Source organism: Psammomys obesus, unplaced genomic scaffold (assembly GCF_907164565.1).
Source record: "Psammomys obesus unplaced genomic scaffold, mPsaObe1.curated_primary_1811, whole genome shotgun sequence".
Classification (NCBI taxonomy): domain Eukaryota; kingdom Metazoa; phylum Chordata; class Mammalia; order Rodentia; family Muridae; genus Psammomys; species Psammomys obesus.
This window is the reverse complement of record NW_026590699.1, coordinates 237,341-249,062: the sequence shown is the minus strand read 5'-3', so window position 1 is coordinate 249,062 and position 11,722 is coordinate 237,341. Positions and strand designations below refer to the sequence as shown.

At 38.3% G+C, this 11,722-nt stretch overlaps 1 protein-coding gene across 1 annotated transcript in view; it reads left to right on the top strand.

Moving 5' to 3' along the window:
• The window catches only part of Agpat5 (1-acylglycerol-3-phosphate O-acyltransferase 5), a 47,095-nt gene that overhangs the window by 19,533 nt on the left and 15,840 nt on the right, over positions 1–11,722 (top strand). Inside the window, exons 2-4 of the mRNA XM_055608471.1 lie at positions 1,934–2,003; positions 7,577–7,692; positions 9,705–9,794. Of these exons, the coding sequence (XP_055464446.1) occupies positions 1,934–2,003; positions 7,577–7,692; positions 9,705–9,794 (276 nt within the window). The remainder of the gene's footprint in view (positions 1–1,933; positions 2,004–7,576; positions 7,693–9,704; positions 9,795–11,722) is intronic.

Sequence of the window (11,722 nt, the reverse complement as noted above, 5' to 3'; positions counted from 1 at the left end):
TGTGTGTGTGTGTGTGTGTGTGTGTGTGTGTGTGTGTGTGTGTGTGTTGCTGTGTAGCCCAGGCTGGCCTCAGATTCCTAATCCTTCCGCTTTAGCCATTCAAATGCCAGGGATTTCTGGCATGCACTACATCTGGTAAAAAGTCGTCTTTGGATAGTTTAAGTGTTATCTGCAGCTTATAGGCTACACATATCTCTAAGAAGCCTTACATATCTTATATTTTTTTTCCCCAAAACATTTCCATGTATCTTTAATTTTTGTAAAGTGTAGCCAGTGGCCCTCAGATAGCTCTATAGTTTATTGCTAAGAGGAGAGGAGTTAACACAGGGAACTTCCCAGAGACTCATACTCCAACCAAGGACTATTCGTGGAGATGACCTGGAACCCCTGCACAGGTGTAGCCCATGGCAGTTCAGTGTCCAAGTGGGTTACATAGTAATGGGAAGAGGGACTGCCTCTGACATAATCTGATTGGCCTGCTCGTTGATCACTTCCCCCTGAGGGGGGAGCAGCCTTACCAGGCCACAGTAGAGGACAATGCAGCCACTTTTGATGAGAACTGATAGACTAAGATCAGAAAGAAGAGGAGAACCTCCCCTATCAGTGGACTTGGGGAGTGGCATGCATGCAGAAAGGGGAGGGAGGGTGGGATCGGGAGGGGAGGAGGGAGGGGCTTATGGGGGGATACAAAATGAATAAAGTGTAATTAATAAAAAAATTAAAAAAAATAAAGCACATTTAGTTAGTATGGTAAAAAAAAAAAAAAAAAAAAAAAAAGAGGAGAGGAGTTGATTAGGAGCTGGCACCCCAGTATTACCCTGCACAGATCTAACCATTGGTTACTTAGTTGTTTTGTTTATTTATATCACTTGTAAACTTCATTAAAAGTAATTGGATATTGTGAACACACTCATTGTACAATTTTCTTAGAAAGGTAGCAGCAACCTTATCCTTAAGTCCTTGACAGCCTAATTTGTATCATGTAGCTGTATTGATTTTTACAAAGGGATTATGAATGCCTCTTTCTTTTCTTTTCTTCTTTTTCTTTCTTTTTTTTTTTTTTTTTTGTTGTTGTTGTTGTTAAGGTATTTGTGAGTAGTTTCACAAGAAGGTATTTCAGGCATTGTAGACCCCTCTGCCGTAACTAATTTTTGCATAATCCATAATGAAAAAGTATAAGAACAACAACCAAATAAAAGTTTGTTCCCTTGAAGTCCCCCCCCCCTTTTTAAATCATTGAATACTTAAGACTTAGAAAATAAAACTAGTACAGTGAAAATCTTGTCATTACTTGATTTAAAAATAATAAGGTGGGCATGGTGGCACATACTGTAGTCCCCAGCACTCAGGTGGTGAAGGCCATCTGCGCTGCATGAGACCCTGATGTTCCAGCTCAGAGAGACCTTTCTGGCCACCCTGTTCTCCTAGCTCCTTAGCCTGAGTTTTGTTCCACACACAGCTGTACTACCAGGACTTCCACATACAGCTTTCATTTGGTCATATGTTCAGAAACCCTTTCATCTCATTTGCTAAAACATACCCAGCAAATACTCCAGCTCTCCATTTTACAGATCTTTAACATACAGTATTTTCATAATATTTGTGTTATGTCCTATTACAGTTCTTATGTACATGTCTGTCTCTTCCCTGGTACTGTGAAGTCTTATATATTACAGCAGTCAATAAGCTTTTATGGATTTTCTTACGGGGATATCAATCATTTTGTCTTACTTTATCATTAACCTGTTCTACTTTAAGTACTTTATAAGCATGAGCTATTTATGGTGTGTGTGGCTTCCAAGAGAACTCTGACATTTGTAGTAATGGATTCGACGTTGTGTGCTTGTCAATTTTTTTCACATTTTTTTTTTTGTAATTTCATGCACGTGTTTTAAATTATCAAAGTAATGATTTTTTTTGTCTTCTCTTTTAGATACTGCTATATGGAGATTTGCCAAAAAATAAGGAAAATGTAATATATTTAGCAAATCATCAAAGTACAGGTTTGTATTTCATTTATATGAAATTTGAGTTTTTCTACAAATGGTAAATGAGCATTAAGATATACATACATACATACATACATACATATATACATATGTTTTAGGGATAGTATCTCATGTGACCCAGAATGGCCTCATACTCCCTAAGTAGCTAAGAATGATTTTAAACTTGTAATATACCTGCTTTCACCTCCCAGGTACAGGAATTACAGGTGCTTTGTATGCCTGGTTTATGTGGTGCTGGGGATTAAATCCAAGGCTTCATGCAAGCTAGGCAAGCACTGTATCATCTGAGCTATATCCCCAACTCATCAAAGTAATATTTTAAGGTCATTTATTTGATGAGTTATATTATGTGTATATGTATCTGTTTGTGGGTTTGAGCATATGAGTATACTTACCTGTGGATGCCAGAAGAACATCAGATCCTTCCTGCAGCTGTTAGCTGCCCTCTATGGGTTTGGAGAACTAAGCTGGGGTGCTCTGAAAAAAAAATATGTACTTGTAACTGCTGAGCCTTGTCTTCAGCCTTAAAAATACTAATCTTATATATTTAAACAAGTGAGGTGGGTTTTGTTGCTATTAACATGAATTTTCTGTGGATTTTGTGTCTGACTGTACAATTTTATTCCCTCCCCCCTCTTTTTGGCAAGGTTAGTAATGTGAAAGGTATAGTTTTTTCCTAGGCTTCTTTTTCATGTAATAGGACATTCTCTTACTTTTCTCTCATTTCCTGGAATAGCTCTTTAGTCTATTCAGTTTTCTGTTTTTAAGTTGTATTTCTAGAAATGAAATTGGTAGATCCAAGTGTATGCATTTTAATTATTAATTCTTTGCCTAGCCTTTTATTTACTTTGAGACATATTCTTGCCATGTTGCCCAGACTGGCCTCAAACTCACTATTCTGCCTCAGACTCTGGAGTAACAGATCACAGTTGTATGCCACCACTGTTTGCACTCTGTTGATTATTATTAAGCTGCTTATTGGTGTGCTGATGTGTGACCACTCATTTCCTGGACACAGTATTGTTATAATTACCTGTAGTTCCTATTGCCTCTTTATTCCTGGAGGTTTAATTCCAGTTTGCTATTCTTCTATCAGAGAAGGCACAAGACTAGTTTCCAGTATACAACCTGTATTTACTTTCAATCAGAGCAAATGCTTAAAACTATCTCTTTTTGAATGATTACCAAGGAATTGTGAAAATCATATATTGAGTCCTTTAGTCCCTTCATGAAGGTCCTCCACATGAGACTCCTCACAGGCACAGGGCTGGAGCCAGGGGACCAAGTGCTTGGCTCCAGTATGCTTTATTTCTCCAAATAATTCATTTCCTCCAAAAATCCCACTAAGTGGATTCTCTAAACCATGCCTACTTTAAATACATATATTCTATGTGCCATTTCTATTGCTTTGAAAAGTCCAAAGCTAAGACAACCCAAGCGATAATAGTATTCTGTGTGAAAGTCACCTGTGCCTATGGCTTTTATTTTCCTCCCATTAGCCATCATGTCGGGATTTTGTTGCTCTTGTACTACCTGCACCATAGCAAATACAGAGGTAAAAGAATTGAAACGAGTTGTTCACTGTTTGGCACAGTGATGAATTTATTCAGCCATGGCGCAATAGCTGAAGCTCCAAAGCTTGATAGGGATTTTGATATTAGATGTATTATCCTGGATCATGTTTATGAGACTGGCTCAAGACTCTGCATTTGACTTAGAGCAGAACGACAAAACAGCTCAGGATGACTGTCTACTTCTAACAGGCCTGTCCAGACATGCTGACCTTTCTCACCACAGCCTGACTTCCTGTTGGTGAGGAGAGTTTTTTACCTGGCTCAAGTATTCAAATGGCCCCAGGACCGGGAATGGACTGTGGCAACTTCCATTTTTTCATATTGCCTTTTCTGTTGGCCAGAGGTGGATCCCATGCAGGTTCCCTTCTGTAGTTTCCTATCAGTTTCTTTCTTCTGAGTTTTATGGAAATAACCTTTCCTTAATGGAATAGCAATCCTAGTAAGGACATGTGGAACCACATATTCTAGCATTCCTGGGGGCCATGCAGTAACAGGGATGCTGAGATGGCCGCAGTTGTTTTTTAATTGCTCTCCATGCTGGCCTTCATATGCCTTTAGAGCAGGCCTCAGGAAAAGTTTTGTGAGTGAGCAATAGATTAGAATTCCTACTTTATGTTTGAGATTTGAAGTCAACTCAGGAAGCAAGAGATCCAGGCCAAGCCACACTGACTAAGCCAATTCCTTTCTTAGTCTAGAGAGACATTTCCCAACCCTGCTTCCAAGAGACCTGCTCTAGGACTGATGTCTGAAAACAGTCAGCCTTTGGGGTTTAAGAGCACTACATTTTGTTGTTATTGTTGTTGTTTGGTTTTGTTGTTGTTCTTTTGTTATGCCAACTTGAAGAAAGTGTCCAGAACCCCTTGCATGCTAAACACGAACCCGTCTGCTGAGTCAAACACACATGTAGCACAACCTAAGGAGGCTATACTTTGAATACCTTAAAAAACCCACAACTTGGGAACATACCAGAGGAATGACTCTGAACTGCATTAGAATTGCATGTTAGTCTGTATATGATGGAAGAAGGGATGGAGTCTTCTCTGGGAAAACCGTGCATATGAGGATTTGCATGCTTCCAGAGGCTTCCAAAGCCTAGCAACCCAATGTTGGTTTGGTTCCTCGGCCTGGTGTATTTACATAGAGGCTGTAAGGATTACAATGGAACATCTCTGAAAACATAATTCACAGAATATTTCACCCGATGCTCATATAGAGTTGACATTTATATTAGTCTCTCTCGATGGCTGCTTATACTTGGTGTCCTTCCTATGTCTACATCCTTACTTATATAATCTTTGGACTCCAGAGTTGTGATTCTTCCCCTGCCTCTTTTCTGCTTTTGACACTGTTTACCTTCTAAATTTCATTGCTGTTCATTTGGTTTAGATGGCAGTTTCCTTACTAATAGTATGTATAATTGAGTATATGGCCATACAGTTGAGGACTTTGCATTCTGGGAGACCCTGTTCACATGTACTTTTGCTGTAGGCTCTTTGACAATGGGCAGAGCACCCAGGCTCTCTGAGCCTGTCGGTTAGGTGTGAACGATATCTACTTATAGAAGCCTTAGGCAGTGTACACAGTTACATTCAAAATCCCAGTGGAGTTCCTGGCATATGGGTGGCATCTAGCACTAGTATAGATAATGGTGGTTATAGCACAGTGCCTATCATAACCCTATGAATTAGAAACTAATGAGACACAGCTATACAAATGAGGAAACTAAGGTTTATCTGCCTGTTCTCCTCTCCTGAAGTTAAGGGAAACTTGCCTTATCTGATTACTACTAAAGAATCCTGACTTGCCAAAATTATTCTTGCCAAAACACAAAACACAAATATTCATCTGAATGCAATACATTGCCTTTTATCTTTTAATACAGTGTTATCTCTGAAACCTCAGTGTGCATAAGTAGGGTACACATGTTGAATCTATGTTGTTTCCATTGACTGTCTATACTTCTTTTTAATTTGGTACAAGGTCTTACTATATAGCCTCATCTGGCCTGCAACTTGCCATATAGACCAAGCTGGCCTTGAGCTCACAGAAATTTGCTAGTCTTAGCCTCCCCCAGCTTTGAGATTAAAGGCCTTGCCACCGTCCCTACCTTGTAAGTTATGTTTTAGATGTTTTTACTAAAATTTTCAAATTTAAGGTCATGGTTCAGGGCAGTTTATCTTGTATGCATGACATATTTTGAAATATTTGTGTATTCTCAGAATAGTTTTTAGAAGATGCATCAGAGTCCAAAATATAACTGCTTATTTAAATATCAAAATGGATTTATTGTTTCCTAAGCATTAAAAAGTAAAATCTCAGGAAAAGATACCAAATTTGGTTCTCAGATATTTATTTCATTAATAGCCAGGATATACACCATCCAGGGAACTCCAGAGAGCAGTTCCAACCTCTTTGGAGATCACATATCAGATATCCTCCATAACATAACATAGCTGAATTACTGTTAGTGCCATTTTAGAAATTGTTTGAAATTCCATTCTATTCCTAGGTCAAAATTTATTTAATGAAACTCACGCCAACAGTTAAATAGCAGTTTTTTAAATAAAACATCCTAATGTAGTACAATCAAAAGATAGACTAGATTAGTACTTACATGCTAAAGAGTGGTAGTGATGAAATCATACATATTTTCTGTAATTAAACCATTATGTTTCTACAACAGCAGAAAGCTTTGTGTGTATGGTAAACTCACTGCACTTAATAACATTCTAGCGGTCTTGAATCTGACTCATGTTCTTGGTACCATTGGCTGACACTGCATAGTGTGGCAGTATGTGCAGCAAGAAGCACACGTGTTACATGTTCTAGCACTGCACAGTGAAGCATCGGGGAGAGAGGCCAGAAACACCTGCTTCATTATGTATGTGATTCTGAATTAAGTTTTGCTCATTGCTTGTTAAAAAACCAATCTTCTATTCACAAAAAAATTTTTGACCCCTAAAATCAGTTATATGACCCCTGATGGAATTGTAACCCAGAGTTTCAAAAGCTGGAAAATAAGGAATTCATATCTACCTAGCACAATTGTTGAGTCCCATGAGACCCATGTTGTTATAGTTGAACATTGTATCCAGGAAGTTATTAGTATAGATATGATATGGTTTCTTTTTATCAGACAATGTGTATATGGAATATTTAGCTACACTTATTTCATTTGCCATTTTTTGTTTATAATTTTTCCATTCTGCATTAGAAAAGAAACATTTTTGCCTTTTGGCCTTAATGAAAAGTTAATGGGGTTACTTAGTATTTGGGTTGTTGGGTTGCCTAGCATGTTGTAACTTTCTGTTTTTTATTTTTATGTATAAGTGTGAGTCCCTGCATGTGCACTGCATATGCCTGGTACACTTGGAGCTCAAGGAAGGCATCATATCCATTAGAGCTGGAGTTGCCATGTGGTTGTACCAGACCTGGGCCCTCTGCAAGAGTTGCAAGTGTCCTAACCACTGAACAAAATACCTACAGCCCTTTGTATTTTGTAACTTTTGTGTGTTTTCCTTGAAATAAAAGGCCTTTTAAGAAATGGAAAAAGCTTTTAATCCCAGCACTCAGGAGGCAGAGGCAGGTGGATTACTGAGTTTGAGGCCAACCTGTTTACCGAGTGAGTACCAGGACAGCCAGGGCCACAGAGGCTACCCTGTCTCGAAAAACTGGGAAAAGATACTCCTCCTTTATTTAAATTTTGTTATGTTTTGTTTTATGTGTCTGGAGTTGGCTTTGTTTTAAGCATTTTACTCATATTTTCTTTTTAAAAATTAAAAGGCTTTTTAAATACCACGTCTTGCTGTGTTGCCCAAGTAGGCTGGGACTTGCTCTGTAGACCCCATTGGCTTTGAGCGTATGATCCTTCTGCCTTTGCTTCCATAGTCATATTTTCAGGACATGCTGCGATGACGGTACTGTTAACAGGAGTTTTTGTTTTTGTGAGGGGAAGGTTGGCTAGTGATGTCCTGACTAGGTTCTGTCTTATAGTCGACTGGATTGTGGCAGACATGCTGGCCGCCCGGCAGGATGCACTTGGACATGTGCGATACGTGCTGAAAGACAAGTTGAAGTGGCTTCCATTGTATGGGTTCTACTTTGCTCAGGTAGGCTTTGTCTTTGCTCTTTTATTTCAAATTTAATACCATTTAATGAAAATATATCTATTTTTTTGTTTGTGTTATGGTACCAGTGATTGAACATGAGGCTGCATGCATGCTAGGCAAAATGGTCTTGTAATGAGTTACATCCTTCGTCCAGGCATTTTAAAAAATGATTTTAATGGCATATTTTAAATTTTTATTTAGAATTGTATGTGTGCATGCCGCATGTGTTTGCTCATGTGCACATACGGATGCATATGGAGGTCAAAGAACAATTTTCAGCACAACCATGGGTGTCGCTCTTCAGGCACCTTTCCCTTTTTGTTTTAGACACTCCTAGACCTTTGCCAAAATGGCCAGGCTAGTTGGCCAGTGATTCAGTCCCAGGGATCTGCCTGTCTCTGCCTCTTTGCCATCACTTAGATGACAGGTGTATGCTGCTGTGCCCAGCTCTTCACATGGATTCTAGGGCTCCAAATATGGGTCAGCGTGCTTGTGAGACAAGCGCCTTCCCAACTAGGTCATCTCCTCAGCTTTGGGTTCTTAATGGTGTGTGTCTACGTGTAGGTAAATGGAATAGCAGAAATACAAATACTTAGAGGTCCAAGAGCAAGCTAAAAGCCACAGAATTTGACAACTATGTTAGAAAATTGATTCAAAAGTAGTTAGTGATGGATAGGCGATAAAATGAGATTCTGAACTCAGTGTGAAGAAATGCATTTTCTTACAGTTCTGAGTGCTGACAGTCTCTGCAAGATTAAAGTGTAGGTGGTGCTACTTTCCCCAGTGCCCACATTTTTTGACTTGCAGACTGCAGCCTTCTCCCTGTGTTCAGAGCTAGCCTTTTCCTATGCATGTGCAGTCTTAGTATGTATTCCACTAGCAGGGCTTCAGCTAGCACCTTATTTTATGTAACTGTAATTATTATTATTATTTTCTTAAGATTTATTTATTTATTATGTATACAGTGTTCTACCAGCATATATATATCTGCAGGCCAGAAGAGGGAACCAGATATCATTATAGATGGCTGTGAGCCACCAAGTGGTTGCTGGAGAATTGAACTCCATGCCTTTGGAGAAACCAACAGTACTCTTAACCTCTGAGTCATCTTTCCAGCCTGTAATTATTTTCTTAAAGACTCTATGTCTATATACAGTCACTGTAGAAGTTGGGGCTTCAATATAAGAATTTTGGGGGAACAAAATTTAGTTCATAATGATTTCTGTAGTTGAGTCCGTATTTTAATTTCCTAAAGGTTGTGAGTATAGATATTATTTTAAATTTTTATGTCCTTTCCTCCTGGCCAATAGCCTATTTGTTATTTATTTATTATTTTTTAATTTATTCTATGTGACTGAGTGTCTTGTGTGTATGTTGTTTTAATTTCCTAAATGTTGCAGGTGTAGACTTTTTTTAATTTTAATTTTTATACCCTTCCCTTCTAGCCTCATTTATTTATTTATTATTTTTTATTTACTTTATTTTATGTGGTTGAGTGTCTTGTGTATACCTATTCCTGGTGCCCAGGAAGATCAGAAGAAGAAATTGAATGTTCTGCAGCTGAGTTATGGATGGTTGTGCCCATGCGGGGACTGAACCCTGGCCTCTAAATGTGCTCCTATCTGCCAAACCATCTCTCCAGTCCAGGGATTGTGGACATTTTAAGGATACTTTTAATTGACTCAGTTAATGACAGAAATCAATAAGTTATGACCCATCATAAAAAGTTTTTAAATTAAATCTTTTAAAGAATGAATATCTTTAATTACTGAAAAAATGACATTTGTGTATTTTTCAGTACAGTGCATCATGCAGTTTTGCTTGAGTTCTCTAGAAATAGAATTTTCAATTACATATTGTGTAGGTGGCAATATTTAAATACTAACTGTAGCATGGGTTCTAAAATGTGGTTTTGTTTTTTACTTATTGGGAATACAGTCACCTTTTTAATGACCATGACAATTAATTAATTAATGAGTAATTGCTCTTTTTTTTTCTTTTTTATGTACCAGCATGGAGGAATTTATGTGAAACGAAGTGCCAAATTTAATGAAAAAGAAATGAGAAACAAGCTGCAGAGCTACGTGAACGCAGGAACACCAGTAAGAGTGCAGTTTAAGTAATTCAAATCTAAGTCATTTTGAAAATACATTACCCCACATGGAATGAATGAAACTAAGAGTTCCTTTGCGATAAACTGTCCTCGTGGCTGTCAGGGAAGATTGCTGCAGGTGACTGAAAGCTTTCTTCCTTTCACCTGTCAGCATTGACTCAGTAAGAGCCTGAGTTTGCCCTGGAGTCTGCAGGAAATGGAAGTGCACTGGCAGCCTTACATTTAAGCCCCAAAGAGCTAGTCTTCATATGGGATTTAGTGCTTGAAGAAGCAATTACTTTTTTTTCGTGTAAATTCGAATTTTTTATTGTATAAATTAAATTTACAAAAAAAAAAAAAAACAAAAAACAAAAAAAAAAAAAAACAAAGCAGAGTCTCGAAATAAAAATCATTCAGTGTAAGCATTTTACAGAACTTTTCTCCATAAAGGAGGACAATAAATCTTTTATTTCAAGAATGCTAATTGCTGCCAAATGCCTTTTCCCCCTGGCTCCCTTTCTGTAATGACCACCATGATTATGGTGAGGACTTGGAGGATGGTTTTCTTTTTCCTCTCATCTGTTTCCCTTCCCCCTTCCCTCATACCCTCCACTTAGCAGGCAGAGCCAGAGCTGCTGTGATCATTGTTCACTTCTACGTGTCTAGGACTCTTTACAGTAGGAAGTTGCACCAATTTGGAGGTGGTGGGAATAAGGTATAATGAGATGAACAGAGGCCCTTTCTCCACATACATCATACTCTAGAGAACGAGCCTGATGCTGACAAAGGGGTGCCTTAGTTTGAAATGGTATAAAATTTAGTAGAATTATTTTCTTTTTTAATCTTCAGAAGGTAGAATTGTACTTTTTGAAAATGTGAAGGTGTGCATTTATGTATCCCTTCTTCCCGCCAACTTGCCAGTCAGCCCAGCCAGAAACAATTACCTTAAGGTTTCTTGTGTTTCTGCTGTGGAATTGTATCTGTGAAACAAATAAACAGCTTCATTTTTACATGGGTGTTAACCTTGTGTCCACAATATGCCCTTTCTTTGTGTGTTCTAGTAAAATAACTGTCAAAGTCGTAAGTGTGGACACTGTTCTGTGCTTGAGGTGTATTTTTCTGGCTGCTTTCATTAGTTGTTGTTTGCCTCTGGCTTTTTTTTTTTTTTTTCCAAGCCTTGGGTATTTTATTATAGAAATAGAAAACTATCTACTATTCTTGTGTACAATTGTGCTGTCATTCGGAGGGTCAAATCTTGGGGACACTAAGAGATTGGGCTTAATCAGTAATAGAATAAAAACATTCCTGAGACCTCACAAAATATGTACATACATACATATATATATATATATGCAATGGCATCATATCATGTTTTTATATATATATTAATTACAGTTTATTTACTTTGTATCCCAGCTGTAGCCCCCTCCCTCATTCCCTCCCAATCCCACCCTCCCTCCCTCATCTCCTCCCTGTCCCTCTCTAAGTCCACTTTCCGGCCTCCCTCCTCCTTGGTAGAGTTTGCCTCTGTCTTAAGCAAAGCATTACAGGTTTGTTTGTTTGTTTTTGTTTTTAATTTAAACCTGGATGAGTGTCTCTGTGCTTGACTGTATGGTTTGATCTCATTAATTTTGGAAAATTTTTGGATGTCACAAGTTCAGTATTCCTACACAATAGTTCTTTCTGGAGACCACAGAGAGAATAACATTCTTGGCTTTTCCAGCTTTTAGTTGTTGCCTGTCTCATGGTTTCAGGACACTTCCCAGACTAACAACATCTGTTCTATGCTTTCCTTAATGGTACTTTCTTGCTTTGATTCTTCACCAACCCTTTCCCTATGACAGGTCCCTTGTGATTACATTGGGCTTCCTGGATCATTTATGCTAATCTGTATTGTAAGGACCAATGAACTTCCTGACAAATCACATGACTACCATG